This window comes from Thunnus thynnus, chromosome 2 (genome assembly GCF_963924715.1).
Source record: "Thunnus thynnus chromosome 2, fThuThy2.1, whole genome shotgun sequence".
NCBI lineage: Eukaryota > Metazoa > Chordata > Actinopteri > Scombriformes > Scombridae > Thunnus > Thunnus thynnus.
The window spans coordinates 4,662,733-4,686,915 of record NC_089518.1 but is presented as its reverse complement, the minus strand read 5'-3'; the positions used below and the strand labels follow the sequence as shown (position 1 = coordinate 4,686,915).

General features: G+C 39.3%; 1 protein-coding gene and 1 long non-coding RNA gene across 2 annotated transcripts in view; one reads left to right on the top strand and one right to left on the bottom strand.

Annotated features, from left to right (window-relative positions):
- The window catches only part of apba1a (amyloid beta (A4) precursor protein-binding, family A, member 1a), a 91,847-nt gene that overhangs the window by 14,877 nt on the left and 52,787 nt on the right, over positions 1–24,183 (bottom strand). Inside the window, exons 4-10 of the mRNA XM_067600159.1 lie at positions 20,722–20,820; positions 20,560–20,599; positions 16,077–16,222; positions 11,020–11,052; positions 4,402–4,488; positions 3,023–3,208; positions 254–433 (exon numbers count right to left, since the gene is read on the bottom strand). Of these exons, the coding sequence (XP_067456260.1) occupies positions 254–433; positions 3,023–3,208; positions 4,402–4,488; positions 11,020–11,052; positions 16,077–16,222; positions 20,560–20,599; positions 20,722–20,820 (771 nt within the window). The remainder of the gene's footprint in view (positions 1–253; positions 434–3,022; positions 3,209–4,401; positions 4,489–11,019; positions 11,053–16,076; positions 16,223–20,559; positions 20,600–20,721; positions 20,821–24,183) is intronic.
- LOC137190641 (uncharacterized) lies at positions 16,229–19,441 on the top strand. Its single transcript, XR_010930271.1, has 2 exons — positions 16,229–19,178; positions 19,258–19,441. It is a non-coding gene; the product is annotated as an uncharacterized lncRNA (long non-coding RNA).

The window sequence follows — 24,183 nt, the reverse complement described above, 5'->3', positions numbered from 1 at the left end:
CATTGCAGTAACAGAATCTTGATTCATATTTGATCAGGACTGAATAGTTTGAAAGTTTGATCTGAGTTTCATGAGTTTCGCCCTCTTCTCCTGTTGAATTTCATGGTGGTTGGCATCCATAAGTGTTGCATTACCACCATGTGCTGGACTGTCCCTTTCCCAAATTGATGAATGACTTTCCTATTTTAAGCAGTACATAACTTTTAATTCAAAACTGTATAAAAATGCTTGAGTGATACCCAGTCCTACTTACATCTTTGCAGTTCTCAGACTTGGAGAAGTGGATGAGGTCATCATTATACATGTCCTGGGTGTTGAGCAGGTCACTGTACTCCTTCTGGCTCAGGTCCTCAGGGTTAATGCCATTGGCCCGCAAGAATTCCTGGTAAGCCACACTGAAGGCCTGCCCGATGGACTGGGCAATCAACTGGGCCTAGACGTTGTAGTGAATCAGAGGGAGAGATGGAAGGTATAACATTTTTAAATTAATTGACATCATTATCTGTATCATCTTACGGCTGGCTTTATGCTCTACAGATGACAATGACTGTCAGTTGGACTGCCACTTTGGTGCAGACTGAAACCTCGACAAATGTTGGATAGATTGCCATGAAATTCTGTATAGACGTCCATGGTTCCTAAAAGATAAACCCTAATTTGATGTTGATCTTCTGAGTTTTCCTCAAGCTCCATCATCAGGTTAAAACTTAAATTTGTTCAACACTTTGATTTATGACCACAAACTGTATCTGCCAAACTAATGACATTCCCATCAGCCTAAGCTGTACTTTAGAGGCGGGTGTGCTAATTAGCTGTGTTGGGGCTTGGTTAGGAGCAGGTTTGGTTATCAGCAATAACCAATAATTACCAAAGATAATTATTAATTATTTAAATCAATTTTAAAAAATTAATAAGATTTGCTTCTGCATGTCCCCACCCCTCCACCCTCTTCTCTCTCTCTCAACCCAACTGGTCAAAGCAGATGGCCGCCCACCTAGAGCTGGGTTCTGCTTGAGGTTTCTTCCCGTTAAAGGGGGGTTTTTCCTTACCACTGTTGCCAAGGGCTGCTCATAGGGGAATTATTGGGTCTCTCTCTCTGTAAATTAGAGAGTACAGTCTAGACCTGCTCCATGTGAAAAGTGCCCTGAGATGACTTTTGTTGTGATTTGGCGCTATATAAATAAAAGTGAATTGAATTGAATTGAATTAATAACCCTGAGGTCAGGGACCAATAACCAAAGACATTAACATGCATAAGGTGAACAGTGAATGTTTGAATAAGATAGCTTCAGATAGCTTCACCCTCATAAGATAGCTTATTAATAAATACTTATTTTAATATTCTAAAATTAAAAGCATAATAAAAATAAAAACTGGATTTTTACACCTATTCCCACTTTTATTCAAATACAAAGAGAAATATAAATCATTTTACTGCCTCAGCAAGTGTGATAACACAACCAAGAACAAACAGCAAGCAACAATAGTACTTCCACAGTATTATCAGCAGCAACAACCGGACTCACGGTCCAACTTCACAACAGCAATAAAGCTTAAAACAACACACATATATATACAGCTGTATACATTTAGTAACCTATCTCTGCCCAGACTTAAGCCTCTTACTTGTATCACTTAAGGAAGCAAGTCAAGTGTGTTTCAGTCTGTCTTTTGGTTCCAGCTCGGTTCCTCAGGGCTCGGATGATGACAGGGGCTGTGTTCTTGCTCTGTCGGCGGGTTTTACAGTGGCTGAGCCTCAGCGGGGTTGCAAAGGAACAGCAGAGTCGACTCAGCTGAGGAAAAGTGGGATTATCCTTCTTCTTCACTTCTGCAGGAAAGGGTTAGAGCGCTGGGTTGCACAGTGGTCTTCTTTGGATCCAGTAATGTGCTCGGTCGTACGCAAAGAAAATCTGTACTCGTCCAGCGAGGTTGAGATTGCGCTGCCTAGTTAGAGTTAACGTACGTACAGGAGTACTTCCTATGGTAGCAGTACCCACAGCTGGAAGCATCATTTTGGGAGTGTCTCAGGTGTTTATACCCTTGGTGAAGTCACGGTTGAGGACTGGGACCCCTTGTGGATTCCGGTGGGTCGTGTCCAATGGGAGCCGAGAGTTTGAATCTGCTGGATTTCACACCTGGGTGTGAGTTGAGAAAAGTGTGGTGCGAGCTGAGAAGATCTGTTTTCGACTCCTTTTGTTCAACTTGGTGCCGCTTCTTTATCAGGTTGTAAAGGTCCCTACAGGCTTCAGTCAGGCTTTATGACTGCTTGCAGGCCTGCCTTTGTCATGTACAAGTGGCGTATGAGGCACAACAGTTGTTAGCATGCTAACATGCTAAACTAAGATATGTTGGTATACATTATACCTGTCTAATTTAACATTGCTAAAAATACAGCCCATAAATACCACAATCTGTACAAAGAAGTTAGAGTAAAGTCCCATTTTTATGAGATTAATATTAAAAAGGTTCCTCAGCTCATCATTCACTCTCTCAACCATCATCCGTTAACCATTATTATATGGAGGTTGTAATTAGGGAAGCACAATATTGGATTTTTTGCTGATATCCGATATGCCGATATTTCCAACTCACTGTGGCTGATTTCCGATGCTGATCCTGATATATGCACATATTTTTTTCCAGATGGCTGAGGAGACTATTATACGTGCAAGCATAGATTGTACTAAGTATGATCAAGAAAGACCTGCCAAGTGGGTGGAGCAGTAGAGTTTTCATTGAGTTCATTAGACAGACAGATCTCTGGTCCACACTCCGGAGCAGAAGGTGGTGGTAATGCACCTAATACGCTGGTTACCGTTATAAACCAAAAAGATTCAGAATCACAAAACATGAAGCCTAAACTTTGTTATAATTATCCATCAGATGACCTTTATGTTAATGAAAATATGATATCAGACATGGATTTTAACAAAGATTTCTATAATAATGCTTAGATATGCCAAGATGCTGACAGGCTGTTCCTTCTGTTCAAATCATTTAACATCATGGAACTTGGACTCACATCCTCAGACTCAAACACGTGGCATATCATCTTGTACTGGCGCTTGTTGTCTTGACCAAGGTCTGAGGCCTCAGCATTCTCATGCGAGTCGGGTCGAGGCATCCGGCGCCTGGCCATCAGAACCACGATGTTACCAATGTCTGCAATGTAGGAGATGGTCCGCAGAGGGTGGTCCATCATGGTCTCCTGGAAGTCACAGAACCATAACCGTCACACTTAGATACAGCTCATGAAAAGGACTGTATAAGTCTATATTGGAAGTGATATTAGATTTTTGGTCAAAGCTGAGTTCTTATTGTGTTCATTCTCATTGTTCCCATGAATGCAACTTGAATGAGCACTTCTCCAAAATCTTTTTCCCTTTACAGTTTACCAATCTTTTTACTTGGTAGCAAGCCATTTGCACAATTTCCACATCAATTTTTTTTTCTTACATGTGACCCCCAAGGGCCTCCATACTAATCAGAAACAGAGGGAGATACCATGTGTCTGACTTCATCACAACCTAGTCATGACAAGCTAAAGATAATCTAAGAATGCTGATATAGTTATTTTTAAGTACAGGTACATGTTCACGTGCACTTTCTGCCTTCCACTGAAGCTTTGATTGTGGGTGTCTTCAGAAACTAATTCTACATGTCTGTAACATGCTATTAAGCTCATAAACAGTGGGGGCAGTATATCAGGATGTAGAGTCAGCAGCAGACTTAAAACTTTGCACAATTGTTTTGTTTTGATCAGAGATTTATATTATGTTTTTTACCAAGGCACTGATGCTTCTTCTGCTGTGATCTCAGCATAAACAATACACAAACTTTCTTGAGTGTCGATATATTTAGTTGTGTTTATGCTGTGAAAAAGTGGATGTTCTTCAGAAAGATATTGTTGGCCAGTAATTCACCCTCTATCTGCCCTTGTGGAAGTATGAGATGCATATGCGTTGGTAGAGAGCAAATGCAGGTGAAACAGCCATTACTGTATCACCTACTGTTAGCAGATTAAAGGCTATGCATACCACTTGAATAACTGATTCAGTTATGGATGATATTTATATCAAGAGCTTATTATAATTACTCTACTGACAGCTATATCACTGTATTAGCATGGATTTTACTCAAACTGATGTTGCAACTGGTTGTTCTGTTTAGATATTTCAGAGGTTGGTTGTTGTGGCCTGCTTTATTACCTGACCAGACAGTATTTACTCCCTAAAAAACATGGTAGCATAACCATACCAAGAAAGCTGACAAAGATCTTACCTGAACCCTAATCAAACTGGGTAGTTCTCTTTTTAGCTGGTTAGCAGCACAGGCTAACACTATACCATGTGAGATGCAGTGCCTGTACTTGCGTACAGTACCTTCAGTCAGAGTGATTACCTGGGAGTCAGCGTTGAGCACTTTGATTCTCTGGGTGGAGATGAAGAGATCCACCTCTGTCATGGGCTGAGGCTCACCCTCAGGGGCCTACACACATTCATGAAACATACAGACATAAAAAAGCCAAAACTTTAGTGAGCAGATGTTATGAATAAACAGACGCAGCTTAGAGGTCAGTACATCAGATGTCTCATTGTGACCAGAGCACATAGTGAAAGAAAACACTGATGAAACAGCTGCTAAATTCACTGAGCCTTTTAGTCCATAAACTCCATCTTTTACTCTTTGACAAGAGAAAATCATGGAAACTCCACAGTTAACTATAACAACTCCTGATACTATTATTGTTTTTGCTTGTTTTGGCTCATTTACTACACTGTCACCAGCACAATCTTATTTTTTTATAGCATTATTATCAATTTAATTATCACGACTATTTCAGGTCCATTGACATCAAGGTGAATACATTTAAAGGCTTTGCTATTTTCATAGATATTTCATAGATAAAGAACTTATATAAACATAGCACAACAAGTAAGGAAATTTGTGTTTGGTAGATTATTTCTTTGTTGTAACAATGCTTCTTGGCAATAAATCTTATACCGTTGGAAAGCCTGTTTATTTCCCTTTTAAATGGTGCCAAAAGGAACATGCATTTGTGGGATGAGCAGCAGAGCTGAGTATGTGGCTTGCGCCCATGAAAAATTTGCCAAATCCCCTCTGCCAATGCTAAACAGCTTATTTTGCTGTTGCTACTGGCTCTTGTGGTACCCCCGGGTTCATAGGGTCAAAGTGTGGAGAAGACGCGGAGAACACTATGCTGATTGCTGCACCGATAGAGTAACATCTTTTGGTGGAGGCAGTGTGATGGTGTGGGGCGCCATCTCCCTCACTGGAAAAACTAGGCTTGTCATAATTGGAGGCAATCTGAATGCAGAAAGACATCGAGATGAGATTCTGCAACCAGTGGCAATCCCATATCTCCACAGTCTGGGACCGAACTTTGCACATCCTCCAAGATGACAACGCTCGCCCCCACAGTGGGGTTTATCAGAGACTACCTCCAGAATTTGGGATGGGGGAGGATGGAATGGCCTGCCAGCAGTCCTGACCTCAACCCCATTGAACACTTGTGGGATCAGCTTGGGCGTGCTGTTCGTGCCAGAGTGATCAACATAACCACACTGGCTGACTTGCGACAAATGCTGGTTGAAGAATGGGATGCCATCCCACAGCAGTGTGTGACCAGGCTGGTGACCAGCATGAGGAGGAGGTGCCAGGCTGTTGTGGCTGTGTATGGTTCTTCCACATGCTACTGAGGCTCCTGTTTGTTAAATGAATAAATTGTTAAATTGCCAATATGTCTTGTTTCTTCAAACTTCAATCATCCAATCCACCAAACAATGTCAATGGCAGAATAAGCTGTTTGGCATTGGCAGAGAAGATTTGGCAAATTTTTCATGGGCGCAAGCCACATTCTCAGGTCTGCTGCTCAACCCACAAATGCATGTTCCTTACAGATGTGGCACCATTTAAAAGGGAAATAAACAGGCTTTCCAACGGTATATGATTTATTGCCAAGAAACACTGTTACAACAAAGAAATAATCTACCAAACACAAATTTTCTTACTTTTTGTGCTATGTTTATGTAGCTTCATTCAACTTTATTCACCTTCACTTAGCTTTTGCTACATGTCATGTCATCAACATTTACTAGGTTTCTAAGTTTATTCAGGTTATTGACCTTTCAAAACTACAGACTGTGTCTGTCATTCTGTACTGGCTGTTTGTCCCGTTTCTTCCATAACACACCTTACAATACACAATCAGCTTAAATTAGGTCTATGTTACAATTAAATCATTTATATATGTTGATGAATAGCTGGACAGCTGAATAGCTCTGCATTAAGTAAATCTAGAACTTGTTATCATTAAACTACATTGTAATTACATTAAGTCAAGCTGAGCACAGCCACTGTAAAAAATGATCTTCATTGTGATAGAGTAAGTGATATGTAGTGAAGTGATAGAAATGAAGTGACAGAGTAGATACAATAAACAGTAGAATAGTTTAGTGATATGAAGAGAAATTATCGGTCACCTAATTTAGTTTGATGAAATATGTTTGTCAAGGCAGCATTATCATTATCATTTGTGAACTACAATGAGGATTTAAAAATAATCTGAGCAACAGTCTGTTCATATGATGAGAGTTGGAGATTTACTCAAATATCAAACGTATTAATATGATCTATTTTTCTGTCCAACTGTGTTACTTGTACATGTTGCAGATTTTTGAAATCATCCATCAATGTGCATGAAGATCTGCATTTCTTACTGAGCATACTATCCTGGGTATGCATGAATGAATCGCTCCACCAAGATGTTTTCTTTCACTGTGCCTTTGGTTTATACAATGAGCAGGTACCTAGAAGTATACAAAAATGGAATGGAGGAATGTGTTCTCATCATGTTGGATTGTCCATGAACTGTTGGCAGCAATCTGTAGTCTGAGGGAGAGCATGTGGGATTTTTTTGTAGTCACTCATACTTCCTGCTTGGTGTTGCAAACTGTGAAAGGTGCCAAACCACAGGAAACTATGGCAAGAGGAATCATAATTACCAGCTATATTTACAATAATGAAATTAATTCATCAAGAGCAAACCATTTCAAATTTATGTTTAATTTTAAATCCATAAACATAATTTTGAACACAGCATTACTCCCTGTGTGGCTAGCAGATACTGTATGAAGTACTGAAGTTAGCTTGAATATATGTCAGTTACAATGGTTTCCAATAGCAAACCCGGTTTCACAATATAAAAAAGTATCAAAACATCCAGAGAATCTTTTCAAACCACTGGTGCAGCATTATCCACCTCTATACTGTTCATTATTATTCCCAGTATATTCCAGTTCTCAGGCAGGACCCTGTGGAGCTCACAAGCATGTGCATGGATATGAGCACATTAGGGCACCCACCTCCTGCTCTTCCATTGATCAGAAGTCCTACTCAGATATGCTCTGTTTAGTTTAGGATGTGCAGCCAATGAATGAGGACAGAGAAGTTCTCCTAACCAACAGAAGTGTACACAAACCATATTAGAGCACTCGCTTATGTTTCTAAGGAATGTTTTGGTACTTTTTTCTGCCATGAACACTTGTCAGTATTGGAAACCAATGTTTAATGACTGCAAATCCAATCTGCTTTCTCTGAAGAAGCAAACTACAGACATTTTGCTTCAACAATTCAAGTCTGCAAGATGTGAATATTCTATCTATGTATGATCTCTTTCATACCGAGGTTTTGAGTGAATTATCAAGTTTCCAGGATAGTGGTTAGTCTGCTGGCACATTAGTTAGATCCCTGATTCTCAATAATGTTCCCAGGACACATTGTGTGTGCTTTAATTATCTGCTCCAAGCAATATCTAAATAATGCTTAAAAAAATAATTAGCTATTTATGGACCCCACCAGTGTGTTGCATGTTTTAGTGCATTTGCTAAAAATCAAACTGTATTTTCTTTACAGATTGCTGAGAATTTTTAAGTGTGACCAAAAAAGTCTTGACAAAAGCAAAGACTTTAACATTGACTGTAGAAACATCATAGAGTACACTCCCCTACTTCATGTATGGTAGTATTTTTAGAGTTGTATGTTTTTCCTCATTTCCTGGCTGCCACACATTCTTTCACATCACTATGCCATGAAAGCTGCACAATTTCTGCACAGAAATTAGTAACTTGTGTTGTCAAATTAATAATCTGTGCACATAAATTAACAGGGAACAACGTTAACAATATTGTCATTATTTTAACATACAGTATATTTAAGATATGTGAAAGATTACATAATTTCATACTTTTTTTTTTTTTAATCTAAAGTCACAATTGGCATTGCAAATGTATAGAAAAGTAGTTAATTCAGTATTTGTAGGCATGTAAATACCAAAACACAACTGCTAGCCTGCTGCTAACAATCTGACTGACAGCAATCTTTAGCTCCTACTGATATGGTGACTTGACAGTAATTTGAGAGCACAAATAAGGGATTCCTGTGCACAAGTTAATAGTTCAAAGAGCACTCTGATAGTAAATTATTACAGGTATACTGTACCAAGAACAATGCCAGGGAAGTAGGAAAAACCCTTTAAAATGCAAACTCTAAACACCTATCCCAGGAAAAAACATGTTATATACATCACAAAAGGAAGGTGACATTCATGCACACATAAAGAATCCCTGAAACCAAAATTTAAATTGCCATTTGAAACATGAGCAAACTGCAAAGGTTAGAATACTACAGGTTTTTAGTGGAAGCAGGTGATGTAAGAAAACTTGTGTTTCACAAGATTCAAAGTGCAAAGAGTAAAGGACAAAAGGAACAGTCCAACATTCTGGGAAACACACTTCTTGCTCTCTTACACCGAGTCAAATGACAAGATCAGTTTCATCTCTGTGTGTCAGCACAGAGACTGATTCAAAACATGTTTATTTCAGTTTAGCACACAGACTGAAAGCATTGCCATTTTCAGAGTGTTTTATATTATTTGGTTCATAGCATTTCAAAAGCCACACCTCCACCCCAGCACCCACCGGTAGACTCTGAGTCTATGTTCCCCTAAAGGCAAAGTTAGTATCGTCACTCCCCACTCCCTGCTGTGCTGAGCTTTGCACTTCCTTGAGTGGAGTGACAAGATATATATATCACTGTTGAATATATTCTGTATTCATATTATAATTCCATGAGTTGGCTGACTGAAATGATATTATTGCATTATTGTTCTCAGTTCTCATTTTAATGTTAAAGCTGGTTAAAATTTATTTATACTGTTAATAAACTACTGGGTCATTTAATCACCAATGATGTATAATATTTTGCAAACCAATTATATGTTAGTATGTAAAATCAAAGTAACTAGATATCAGTTAAAGTAAGTAATTCTAGTGAGAAGTAGCATGTAGCACAGTAACATAAAGTGGTCATACTCAACCTGGTCTCACAATCTGCATACAAATAACACGACTTTACACTTTCAAATTGTGTGCAGGGTGTTAATTGTATGTGGGATTAAGGTTAAACTGGTAAAAACCAGTTAACATGCCAGATGTGATGATGAAAATCTTGTTGAACACGTCCGGTTGGTGGTGTTTGGTTGGTTGGTGGTCTTGAACAGTGCTCTCCTGCTGCTAGGAAGGATTGGCGTATTATCTAGCCATCCACCCAACCCTCCTCCTAATAGGCCAAAAATAACTTTATAAAATAAAAGAAAGTGGCATTATATTGATGTCACTTCTTTGGGAAGGATTGGCGCAAAATTGGAGTTTGGCATATGCACTGCACGCAATTTGAAAGTTTACCGTGGTGTTATTTGTACGCAGATTGAAGAGACCAGGCTGTCATAAAATTGTACACACAGTAAGTGTATTTACTTTCCACTGGATATAGTGCCAACACTGATAAAGTTACAAAATAGAATTGTTGGAATGCACACTTATCACTACAGGGTGGTTTGTGGACATTCATGACCCACAAGGAATGAATCCTAATGACTTTGTTGATCCTCCTACTTTGCCACCAGCAGGTTGACAATTTTGGTTTTGAGAAAATTTGGTACATTAATGTAGACTTACTGAGCACTTCTATAAGCTATCTAATGCACTCCAATACAACAGCTCTGTCATAAATTCTTCCTCTTACTAATATTTTGTCCACTTAATTAACATACATGAGGGGTGTCAGATGTGGTCAGGTTTTCATTTTGTCAAATCATGGCCAAATACTTGCAAATCTAATGACATTCCCATCAACTTCAGCTGTACTTTGTTAAGTGCTAATTAGCAAACTAAGATGGTGAACATGTAAAAAAAATATAAAAATATAAAAATTAATATTCTGATTGTGAGCACATTAGCATGCTGATGTTAGCATACTGCTGTGCCTAAGTACAGCCTCACAGAGCTGCTAGCATGGCTGTAGACTCTTAGTCATGTTTTCACATCCCAGATCTCTGGACACACAGAGATAATTTGATATCAAATCTTGTCCTCTGATTCGATTCTGGGTAAGACAGCAGAACAGAGCATACTGTAGGACTGTCTCTTTATTTAATATTGCAATGGAATATGTACAGTCATACAGTATCACTGCAAATACAGAATCATCACTGGAGTGAGAACACACTGAATACAACCACAAAATCAGTAAGACCTCACAGTGTCAGAGAGATTACAGCTGTTTCCTGCATCCAGCAAACTGGACCGCTTCCATGATGAGCAGTTGACATTACATCCAAAAGCTTGTGATGCTAAACAATGCTATTGGAACAAACTATAGAAATATCCAAATTGAGGAGGTAACAACATGTCTGATATGGAATGAAAAATGATGAGGGGACTGGAGATCCGAGAACGGGATCTAAGCAATGAACATCAGTTCCAACAATACAAAGCTGGTTGCTGGATTCAGGAAAACAAATCATCAGTGTCAGAATATTGAAAAGAACAAAACAGTGATCAACACAGACAGACACAGAAACAGACAGAGCCAAGCATAGGAAGAAGAAATGCTGTGCTCAGCAGTGTGGAGGATGAGACGGATATGTAGGTACTGCACCTTCTTCTTGTTCTGGGCTAATTTCTGGGCCGTCTGCCAGGCATGGAATAAAGCAGACAGGAGAGTAATGGGTTAGAGCAGTGCACAGGAAAGACTGACTGGATCACAACGGGGAGGCAGGGACTGGGGTTCAGTGTGTCACTGCTGTAGTCCCTGTGCAGGAGATTTTTGTGAGGTTGTGTTTTGTGGCTGTTCGGTTTGTGAAAACACAAAGTCACACTTCCAAGAGTCATTCTTCTCCTGCTGAAAGTCAGAGAAGAAAGCCTCATCAGTAACCCTGAAGTAGGAGTTTTTTAGTCTGGGTTTAACTTTCAGCGCAAGTGTTACAAGGGATTCAGAGAGACTTGATGGATACAGGCCCAGGCATCCAAAACTAGTCAGCCCAGCAGCAGCCCAAATCCAGTTCTTGCTGGACTTGTGATGAATGATGCAGCATATTTTGCCAAAAGTTGGCCTGAGAGCTGCTAGTTATAAACCTGGATCATTCTATGCCCCCAGTTTGGTAGTTATGCTATAGTGCTCGGTTGCCAGAGCACAGTCGAGTGCACCGACTCCCAGCCACAATCAGCCTGACAAGGTTGGCTAACTGGAAGGCCATGCAGTTGCAACGATTGTTATTAATTATGTATCTACAACATGAAATTTAAATGTTCATGGTATTACCGCAGCACCTCCCAGAGAGAGCTGATCAGTTCAGTTTATAGAATGCTGCCTGGGTATTTTAAGATTTCAACAACCCCATCCCCTAAAAGGCAGGCTAACATGGCGAAGCCCCTTCAACCTCTGACTGTCCCACAACTTAAACTAAAGGACTTCATTTGTCCTGATCACAATGTAGCTGTAGAGCACTTCCTGCCAGAACAGCCCAGCCTCAGCCAACACAGTCTGCCTATGAACAACTCCGGACTGGTACAGTAGGAACGTTATGATGCAAGCACCCATTGAATGGAAAATGAGAAAGTGTATTTGCATTAGCCTTCTTTTACCAGCAGGTTGCTTTTGCTCCAAGAGGTTGACTGACTGTACAGCTCTATATCATCACACACTTGAACACTTTTGTCCTCTTGGTGTGACAAGCTGCAGACTTCAGGGACTGGCTGCACAGAGACAGACTGTAATATTGGCTTACATCTATCAAACAATCAGATGTCACATAGACATTGATCAGCTGCACAGCTGTCTGGTGGGTGACTGTCTCAGGTAGGACTAATTCAATATGTCTAAATGAATACTCAATTTGAATGATTTCAACTTCAAACTGCTCAGCTCTGCTCACTCAAGCAGAAAATCTGTGGCTTCAAAATTATGTCATAATGTCAAGGTCATTTTATGAAATTTTGGTGGTGAGTGTAGCAATTAAAATATTTCATTGTCTCTACAGTAAAAGGAGCATCAAAGATCATAAAGTCTGAAAACATGGTACAAAAATTCAAGGAAAACATTTCAAAAGAAGAAAATCTCAAATCATGAGGAAGATGACACTTCTGGAATTTCTAGGGCTGCAACTAACATAAACATCAGAAAACTGGCCATTACAATTTCCAACAGGCCAAGGTGGTCTTCTTTTGTCCAAAAAACACTTAACACTTAAACTAATGAATTTACTATAATGTTAAAACAAGGAAAATTTGAAAATCTTCACATTTTTGAAGCTGAAACCATCAAATGTTTGGCATTTTAGCTTGAGAACAGACTTAAACGAATAATGATTCTCAAAAAAGTTGGTGATTATTTTTATGTCAATCAACTTGATTAATCCACTAAACATTGCAGCTATAAAAATTTCAAAGAGACTGTCTTCAGAATTGTCTTAAATGTGGACTTCTGAATAAACAAATAAAAATCGCAACAAGTAGGCCTGAGGAGCTTTGTATGAAGAATCTAAAAGTATCTTTGGTCTTTTTTCTTCCTCAGTGCTGTCTGTAGTAACTCATAAGTGTTGTAAAATAAGGACTACAATTACAGTATGCCTACCCTCCATCAAACTGAACATTTATGCATGACAATTTGACACATTTAAGACCAAAAGTTTCCTCTTATACATGGCAGCCCTGGTGAACAGTCACCTCTGTTTGGAGGATAAACAGTGCATACAAACTGCTACAGGTGCCAATATGATCATTACCATGGAAACACAGATTTTAGTCCAGTAATAGCCTGGGTGTGGGGTGGTTCAACTATTAAGATTCAAAATAGTCTTAAGTTTGGTCTGTTGCAGTCAACTAGGAACAAATCTAAGACTCACTAAATTCAAGAGAGAGGTCTAACATAGTTTTGACATACAGTGCTGCTTGAAAGTTTGTGAACTCTTTAGAATTTGCTCTATTTCTGCATAAATATGACGTAAAACATGATCAGATTTCTATGCAAGTCCTAAAACTAGATAAAGAGACATCAATTAAACAAATGAGAAAACACCTTACACTTTTTAATGTTAATTAATTGAGGAAAATGATCCAATGTAACATATTTGTGCGTGGCAAAAGTATGTGAACCTCTAGGATTATCAATTTATTTGAAGGGGAAATTAGAGTTGGGTGCTTCAATCAATGGAATGACAATCAAGTGTGAGTCTGAGCGGCCCTGCCTTATTTAAAGTAGAAACATCTGGGTCTTCACTATCAAAGTCTGAGCTTCACAACACAGGTTTGTTGAAGTGTGTCATGGATGAAACAATGGAGATTTCTGAGGACCTTAGAAGAAGAGTTGCTGATGCTCACCAGGCTGGGAAGGGTTTCAAAACCATTTCGAAAGAGTTTGGACCCCACCAGTTGACTGTCAGGCAGATTATGTACAAATTGAAGACGTCCAACACCCTCCTCAGGAGGGTAACAATGGTGTTGGACACCAAGAGCAGGCATGTAATACTCTGGGAGGCCACAAGGGACCCCAGAGTAACATCTAGGACACTAAAGGCCTTGCAGTGGCTACAGTCAATGTTCATGAGTCCACAATCAGGAGAACATTGAACATCAATGGTGCGCATGGCAGAGTTGCAAGGAAAAACGCCACTTCTTTCCAAAAAGGACATTGCTGCCGTCTACGGTTTGCTCAAGACCACATGGAGAAGCCAAGAGGTGATTGGAAAAATATTCTGTGGCTGGATGAGACCAAAATCGAACTTTTCAGCTTGAATGAGAAGTGTTATGTTTGGTGATGAGCAAACACTGCATTCCAGCATAAGAACCTTAACCCTCTCATGAAACATGTTGGTGGCAGTATCATGGACCAGGACCAGGACCAGTATCTCTCAACCAGGACAGCTTACAATCATTGAAGGAGCTATGAGTTCTGAGTTGTACCAGCACATTCTATAGGAAAATGTCAAGATATCTGTCTGTGAACTGAAGCTCAACAGAAAGTGGGTCATGCAGCAAGATGATGACCCTAAACACACAAGTCGCTCTACCAAAGAATGGTTTGAGCAGAAGAAAGATTTTGGAATGGCAGAGTCAAAGTCCTGACCTTAATCCTATAGAAATGCTGTGGAAGGACCTGAAGCGGGCAGTTCATGCAAAGGAGCCCACCAACATCCCTGAGTTGAGACTGTTCTGTAAGGAGGAATGGGCTAAAATTCCTCCAAGCTGATGTACAGGGCTGATAAAACAATTATTGGAAAGGTTTGGTTGAAGTTATTGCTGTAAAAGGGGGTCACACCAGTTACTGAAAGCAAGGGTTCACATACTTTTGCCTCACACAAATATGTAAGATTGGATAATTTTCCTCAATAAATAAATGAAAAAGTTTAATGTTTTTGTCTAATTTGTTTAATTGGGTTCCTTTATCTAGTTTTAGGACTTGAGTGAAAATCTGATCATGTTTTAGGTCATATTTATGCATAAATACAGAAAATTCTAAAGGGTTCACAAACTTTCAAGCAGCACTGTATGTGTGTGTGTGTGTGTGTGTGTGTTTGGCTGAGGGCTCTGTGTGTTTATCACAGGCTGAAAAATGCCTGAGTCACTGTCAGCTACAATATGGAACGATAAACAAGTGGTGGGAGGGTGGGGTGGTTGGGGCCCAACCGAGGACTCTGGTCATGTGACAGGACAGGAGTGAGGGGGAGTGAAACAGTCACAGGTAAACACATGAAAATTAATATATATCCATACACATTCACTAATAAAGAGTGAAACTCTGTATGAAGATTCACATGACAAACATCATGCATTTGTTTATACATCTACAGTATTTTTACACTAGCCTGTTGAAGGTCAGTCATCCTGGGACTTTGTCAGCTTATTTTTATTTATATATCATTTAAAAGCTGTGTTTAACGCAAGTGTCAGTGTAACTGAAGCTTTTACACTTAAGGATCAAATAGATATTTCAGGATATCATGTTTTATGACATACATACATACATGTTGAAAATAAGATAACATTTTATTTCACAGGTCCCTGTTTCCTAACAAATCTTTTTTTAAAAGACTGAAAAGTACCAGAACCAGGACAGCCAGGTTCTATAAAAGCACTTACCCAGAGGCTGTTTGTGTCCTTAATTGTTGTGCTGCTTTAATTTTGTCTATAAGACAGTGTAAGCGTATATACAATGGTATACATCTTAACTGGTTTGCGTTACTGATAGCATCCCTATAGGAAAGCTAGTTTTAGAAAAATTAAGACACTGTACAATTGGTACAGCTTTTGTAGTTCATTTCAGAAAAAAATCCTAGAAATTCTAAAGAAATTCTAAACCTGTAAAACTAAGTGTTACCAAAAAATAGTTAAAAATGGTTTGGTGTTTTAGTTTTCTTTGGATCTTTTAGTTTAGATAGATAGAGAGCTACAGAAAGATACAACTTGTTGTATAGTCATATACCAACAGAAAACAGGGTCTAGAATATGGCTTGAGGTACAATATGATGTCAAACTATAATATATAATCTGTTCATTTGGAACTAGTTAAAAGCCAGAATGCAGCAGTCTGAATAAGCTTGGAACATAAGAGACTTGACTGTGGCTTGCAAAAATACAAACACAATCAACTAACTTCACACCAGTGTGAATACTGCAGCATAGGAGTGTGTCTGAGTGCGTACTGTGTGTGTTTTTCACCTTGATGCGGCTGACAGCCTCCTGTGCCTGCATCATGCGGATGTTCTTGGAAGGCGTCTTATCTGATAGCAGCTGGGTGGAGCCCAGGTAGTTGGCTGCAAAGATGATCCCATCGATCAGGTCCTCTGGATCACATGGGCCTGGGACTGGAGGGAGGGAAGGACAAACACGACGAGGGAGGACAGCAGGAGGGTGGTTCAGTCTCAATATTTACCCGCTTTGAGCTTAAATAGAGAAAATATACCCCACTAGTGGCGCATGAAACACACACACACACACATAATTTTAATCATGTAGGTTGTGATGTGTTCTATTTAAGCTACAAATCTTTTTGTTATAACAACATATGACAAGAAAGGTTTCTTGATATAACACAGATATGTTTTAATATATACAGTATGTTGCTATAGTGTGCAGTGCTTTAATAAAATGTTTCAGTAGTAAAGTTAGCTTTGTGATTCTGTGGTTACTGTATTCATTATTACTTTATATCAGAAATATCATAATAACAAAGTATAATTTTTTGTGAAAATTTATCTTTCAATATTGATACACACAACTATTCTACAAGGCTTGCAGTAGCTGGATTTTATATTAAACTAGAACAAACTACTAAGAAGCCCAATTGGTGCTCATCTTTAGAAAGCATCCTAAAATTCACTAGCTTTCTTTGGCTTTTTCTTGATTTTATTATATAAAACACTCTCTCATAAGTGGTCAAACCAAAGCTAGAAAGTCGTCTGCAATGTTCAGTATTATTAAGCCATCCATAAAGGGTTCTTACAATAATCTGCATCTGCAGTTGTAAAAGGAGACACGCATGTGGACAATTAAGTTTCCAGTAATATAAGGATGATGAATATTAAATTGAATGTAGTAGATCTATCATGGAAATTCCCCTGGAAATCAACAACTGCTTTGAAACTCAACACAACTAATTATACAAACCGTCTCAGAACTTCAAGACTACTTTGTACTTTGTACCAAATTACACAGTTTATTGACATACTGTAGGAGAATAAACATCAGCCAGAGAAATGTTCATTATAAAGAGAACCTGAGCGTGTGTGTGTGTGTGTGTGTGTGTTAGTCCATGAGACAAAGCACTGATGTAATGCGACTGATGAATTGAAATCTTTCCTCATCCACCTCCCCTGTTCCCCTCTCCCCCTCACGTGGTCTCTCTCCTTCTCTCTCTCTATTGGCGACTGAAGGTCTTGACATTTAGGAAATGCTGATGCAGCATTTACATCTGGCTTAGATCAGCATTGCAGTTAAATAAGCTGTGTGTTACCAGGTACTGTCAACTTACCAAACACTGACAGCAGGCCATCTTCAGGCAGAGGTTAAAAGACTATCCTCTATCATTTCTTCAGGATGCTTACCAGCATGTCACTGATATTGTGCCTGTCAGACTTAAACTGCAATCTGTGTGTCCACCTAATGAGTGTGGCCATTAATGTCTAAGCAATCTAACTATAAAGCAAGGACTGTCTGTCTGTCTGTCTGTATGTCCATCAAATATCTCAAGAACCGTTCATTCGATCTACTTCAAACTTGGCAGGTGTATTGCTGGGGAGCCAAGGAAGTGCAGTGACAAATCTGGTGAAATTTGGACATGCGACAGGTTTAATATTAATAAACTTTAAATAAATAAGTGAACAGCACTCTATACAGCAGTGGGGCAGGGTTTCATGGCTCTAAGACTGCATGTCATGAGCACAGCCAGCAGTCAGAGCTATACAGCAAGTCAGAAAAAGATTTTTGCACATGGTCTGCTCTAAAAAGAGAGGTAGGTAGTGAAGAACAGTGAAAACGCAGCTTTTATTCACGAATGGACAGACTCTTAGGTTACTTCCTACAGGCAGTTCAAAACCAGTATGTCTCATATAAGCACAAATATACTCACTCTAATGATCTGAACTGAAGCCACAGAAAATAAATTATCTAAAAGCCAATATGATTGATTGACTTTACTTTAGGATGCACATTTTTTTCAAAAGCTCTCTGTTATGTATTTTATTTTTAATAAGGTATGTTTATTTGAAATGAGATAGATGACTGTGCTGACTACTGAGCTAAAACTTAACACATCGCCTCATTGCAGACAGACCTCTACCTATTTATACACCCATAACACAGAGACAGCACAGCATGTAACGTGTAGGGAAGAACTTCAAAGGTGATTCTTGCTTTGCACTTTTCATTTATTGCCTATTTTTTACAACCTAACTTTGTGGAAAGGAAAAGGTGAACAACAGGTTATGGACAGTCCCTTGGGGACATTTTGCGTGTGTCAGTAGCTCAGCTTTATCTCTGGGGAACATCCCCAACTCCAGGAGTGATGTCCAAATTAGGAAATGTGTGTCATGTAGAAGGTGGATGTGACTCCCCTTGTTGATACCTGCTGATAGACGTAACAGCGGAGCAGAGGAGAGAGACTAGTTAGCGATGTAACCGACCTGTGTGCTGGTATTTGACATGTGTTTTTTTTCTTCTGAAAACAAATAATTTTTAAAATATTTGTATGAAACAAATATTCATAAAACACCCAATATTTGTGCTTATCAGCTGGTAGAACTTACAACACTAAATTTTTTGTGTTAAGGGGCCATGACTTGTGTTCGTCTGTTGCAGTTGTTAGTTTTATGTGTGAGAAAACCTTTCCAAAGCAAGCAAATAACTTTGTCTTTGCAGAAGAAATAAATAAAGCCTCTGGTGTTGGTTTGGGTACTCAGTTCAGTCAGATCGGCTCTGATATCGCAGGTATGGGCCGGGTTCGGGTCTTGCTTTTAGGCCCCTGCAGGACCCTATTCTGGACTTAAGTATTTAGTTTATAGTAAAATATCCATAGAATTAGGTTAGAAATGTCATGGTGACGTTTGTTTTGGTGTTTGGTTTTGTGTTTGGGGTTTTTCTGTGTTTTCTTTTCCCCCCTCCCTCTTTCTGTTTCTCTCCCTGGCGGTGTGTGTGCAGCTGAGGGTGTGGCTGGCTGAGCGGGGCCTTCACTACGAGGCACACCTGGTGCTCATCAGTCATCACTCCTGCCATAAAAGCCTGGTCAAGACACCACTCCTGTGCCAGATTATCCCGTTGCAGTCAGTAACTATGAGTCCCTGATGAGTTTTCCTTTTTTGTTATTTCGAGTATGGACTAACCTGAGTTTTCTTCCTGTGTATAGTTTTCCGGTGTGCCTCGCCTGCAGTCTCCAGTGCTACTGTTTTTCTCGTGCTCAGCCTCGGTGGATCTCCTGGTCAATTTGCCAACTCACCTGCGACGCCAGCCAGCCCTCAGCCACCACCTCCAGCCTCTTGCCTTTTTTTCATTGAGATATTATTCTTTCAATAAACTACCCAAGAACTGTCCTTGCCTCTGTCTTTGCATTTTGGGATTGTAAAGGTAATGAAAGACCAAAGGGTTGGCTTATCATTTTAACGTGCAGAGTTGTGCAAGGATGATCATTTGCTTTGTTAATGTGTGCATGTCCTTGCAAGAAGGAATATGTTTTAGGAGGCCCATTCCTCTCTTTCCATTCTTGTTTAGGCTCAGATAAGGTAACATCCTGGGTCTTGGAGTAAACAGGACAGGTTAAGGGGTCAAAGGCCACATATAGGTTCGGGCTTTTGCCTTCCTGTGTCCTTGGGAGATGTGGTTCTTATCGAGCATACATGGGCATGTAAATGTATACACCGTGGCTGTTTGCCATTAGTTGTAATCCACAAGTTTGTATGATTTGACCAATCATAGATCTTTTCTCCGTTCCTTCTCTCACTATAATAGAATAGGTTTGCTCTTTGTTCGGTGAGACGAACTGATGCAAATCTTTGTCTTCTGTCTCCTTATTGTACAATAATATTTTTTAATCTTCAACCCAGCAGTGTTTTGTGTATTATTTCATATGTGTGTTTAGTGTTCTCAGACAATTTCCAAAACAGGATCCAAACACCAAAACTTAAAACATAACAAGAAACACATGGTTTAGCGATTTCCATCTCTGATTTATCATATAGTGTACAGAAACTACAGTCTGCGTGTCCAGGAAAAATCTCTGGCCTTCAGTATTTAGCTGGAAGCATTATTACCATAAAATTAAGAAAAAAATAGATGTTTTTGCATTTAACAGCTCTTGGTTATTACAGAGAAACTACCATATGAGTTTCCATGTATGAAATCACAGCATGTGAACTAGAATTCTGACAGCTATTTTCTTGTAAATGTAAAAGTATTAAACTGAAATTGCCCTGTAAGTATTGTGGAAACATGAAACTAATATCATCTTATTTTTGTGAGCACATTATCCTATTATCACCTTTCTATTTGCCTTCAGTAACAGCTGTATTACCCTGTAATCACCCTGTTGGTCCAAGATAATGCTTGTATTTATAACATATTTATTTTACTTTGAATATTGTAAAATTAAAAATATATAATAATATCTTTAATGAAAGAGTGAGTGTTCCTGTAACTATCTTGAAGTACTCACCTTCTACATATGTGGGAAATGATGCAAGGCTTCTCCTGGACTATTAACAAAAAGAGAGGAGAATGTTAGGATTTCTCCAAACAATACTTCAACTTGATGAGTAAAAGCGAAAACTGAGGACAGTGCGTGAAATGCAGATAAATAGTGAAAAGTTGAACACACCTCTTTACTGGAGGGAGAGGATTCAAAGCTGTCATCCTGCAGCAGATGTCTGCTGGATGATTCTGCTCCAAGAGGAGAGGGTGAGCCTGAACCAGGAGACTGCAGAAAGAACAGGGGGAGAAAGCAGGGTACATTCTGTAAGGTGTAATTGTTATATCAGAATCAAGCAGCACTATCTTTATTTATTTATGTATTTATTGGCACCATGTACAGTGTTAAACATAAATGTTACCATTTGATATACTGTACCAGAGTTAGCTTATGGCTAATTTTCATCTGCAGTCCCCTCTGCAGGTCACAATTAAAACATATAACAGAATAATAACAAACAGTACGAAGCAAAGAACACACAGGACACATAATATAAAATACAAAGCTACACACAATAGCACATCCCATACACCTACGATGTTAACTAGAAATTAATAATGTAAGCTTGTCAAATTAAAAGCAGGATTATTTGTGTTCATGAGAAGACCATGAGATAAAATGTAGAGTCAGAGGTAACAGAACTGAGCAGTTTTTAGCAGACTTTTTAATTTGGTTTTAAATGTACTGATGGAACTGCAGCTCTTCATATCATCAGGTAGGATGTTCCACTGAGTTGTGACTTTCACAGGGAACGCTGACTGTGCAAATGCAGTGCAATGAAATGGTATGGTACAATCTCATATAGAGGTTATTCTGGAGGATCTAATAGAACTTACTGAGTGAGTATACAGAAAGTCACATAGTGGAGGAGGGGCCAAACCATTTAAAATTGTATAAACTAGGCACAAATTTGAGAATAATCTAAAATTCTCAAATCTCAGTAATTTTGATGCTCACATGTACCCACAATGCTGTAGAATCACCTAGGTTGGGAGAGCATGTTTTGGAGCGACATCACAGACTTTTTTCTGCTCTCTGGTCAGCATTCACACTCACAGCCAGCTCATCAGTTCAACTCTGCTGTTTACTCACTCCGTCTTATGCGGAAGCCTTTTCTGGGCTTCACTCTGATGACAGCTATATGTGAGTGTCCTGATGCATGAGTGTCTAAAGCCTGTGTTCTCCAAAGGTTCTGTAAACAGTCCTGCTTGAAAGTTTGTGAACCCTTTAGCATTTGCTCTACTTCTTCATAAATATGACCTAAAGCGTGATCAGGTATTTACACAAGTCCTAAAACTAGATAAAGTGAACCCAATTAAACAAATGACAAAAAAAAAAAGTTTTCATTTATTTATTGAGGAAAATGTTACTTACTTATTAATAATGTTAACGTTAATAATGCTACTTACATATTTGTGTGAGGCAAAAGTATGTGAACCCTTGCTTTCAGACCAAACCTTTCCAGTAATTGTTTTATCAGCCCTGTACATCAGCTTGGAGGAATTTTAGCCCATTCCTCTTTACAGAACAGTCTCAACTCAGGGATGTTGGTGGGCTCCTTTGCATGAACTGCCCGCTTCAGGTCCTTCCAAAACATTTCTATAGGATTAAGGTCAGGACTTTGACTCTGCCATTCCAAAATCTTTCTTCTGCTCAAACCATTCTTTGGTAGAGCGACTTGTGTGTTTAGGGTTATCATCTTACTGCATGACCCACTTTCTGTTGAGCTTCAGTTCGCAGACAGATATCTTGACATTTTCCTATAGAATGTGCTGGTACAACTCAGAACTCATAGCTGCTTCAATGATTGTAAGCTGTCCTGGTCCAGAGATACTGGTCCTGGTCCATGATACTGCCACCAACATGTTTCACAGAAGGGTTAAGGTTCTTATGCTGGAATACAATGTTTGCTCATCACCAAACATAACGCTTCTCATTCAAGCTGAAAAGTTCGATTTTGGTCTCATCCAGCCACAGAACATTTTTCCAATCACCTCTTGGCTTCTCCATGTGGTCTTGAGCAAACCGTAGACGGCAGCAATGTCCTTTTTGGAGAGAAGTGGCATTTTTCCTTGCAACTCTGCCATGCGCACCATTGATGTTCAATGTTCTCCTGATGGTGGACTCATGAACATTGACTGTAGCCACTGCAAGAGAGGCCTTTAGTTTCCTTGACGTTACCATGGAGTTTCTTGTGGCCTCCCAGAGTATTACACGCCTGCTCTTGGTGTGGTCTTTGTTGTTTGGCCACTTCTGAGGAGGGTAACAATGGTGTTGGACACGACAATTTGTACACGATCTAGACGCAAGGAGGTGAGATCCATCATGGCGGCGCCCGGTCACTGAGAAAAAACAAACAGCTTGGCTATTTGACTTCTTTCTGACACTTTTCTTTCCATTTTTCATCACAATAATCAACACATCAGTCTGTAAAAACACAACCGGAACGCATCTTCTTTTTTTGCACACTGGAGGAATTACCAGACCTGGAAACATTCATCGATCACTATTACGACCAGTGCAAAATGGATACAACTCCCGTTGTAACTCCCCAAAACAATCATGTTAAAGGTATACAGTCCGCAACGGTAAACCATAAAATAAGTTTATATGCAGATGACATCTTACTCTACCTTCAGATCCCACTAGTCTCACTACAAGAAACCATGAACCTATTCGCTAAGCTCTCTGAAATTTCAAATTACTCAATTAACTGGTCAAAATCAACACTGCTACCACTTTCCATAAAGAGATGGAATCCAGCAGCTCTACCACCACTAATCCCCTCCTGCACAGACACCATAAGATATCTAGGCATTAATATTTCCCCCAGACTATCGAGCTTGTACACTTGAATTTCAGTCAACTTATCAAAACAATAGAAGATGACACAAACAGATGGATGTATCTACCAATTTCACTAATCGGAAGAATAGCAATCACCAGGGTGACAATACTACCAAAAATAAACTACCTTTTCTCAATGATCCCAGTATGCCCACCTCTCACATGGTTCAACTCTCTAGATTCAACAATGACAAAATTTTACTGGAAAAATAAAAAACCTAGAATTAAACTGACCACTTTACAATCACCCAAAAATACTGGAGGACTCGATGCACCAAACTTTTTAAACTACTTCCTGGCTAACCAACTACAGATTATAACCAAATGGATCCATCCCACAGAACAATCCTCTCCCTGGCTAGACATTGAACAACAACATTGGAAAGAACTGGATATATCCACCCTGCCATTTATTAGCACCGCCATAAAATGTTATATACATAACTGCTTTAACAACATAACCATAGCCACTGCCCTGACAGCCTGGAAGGGAGCTCACAAAATCATGCACTTAACAAACAAATTGTGTAAATACACACCAATATGGAAAGACCCAGATTTCGTTCTAGACAAAAAAACACTTAACTTCCCTGCTTGGACAGACAGAGGAACTTCGACACATAATCCAAAACTCAGACTGCAAATCCTTCTTTCAGTATCTAAAACTCAAATCAGCCATAACACATAAGATCGACTTAAAACAAGACAACATCCAATCATCCGCACTAGCAGAAGAAATAATAA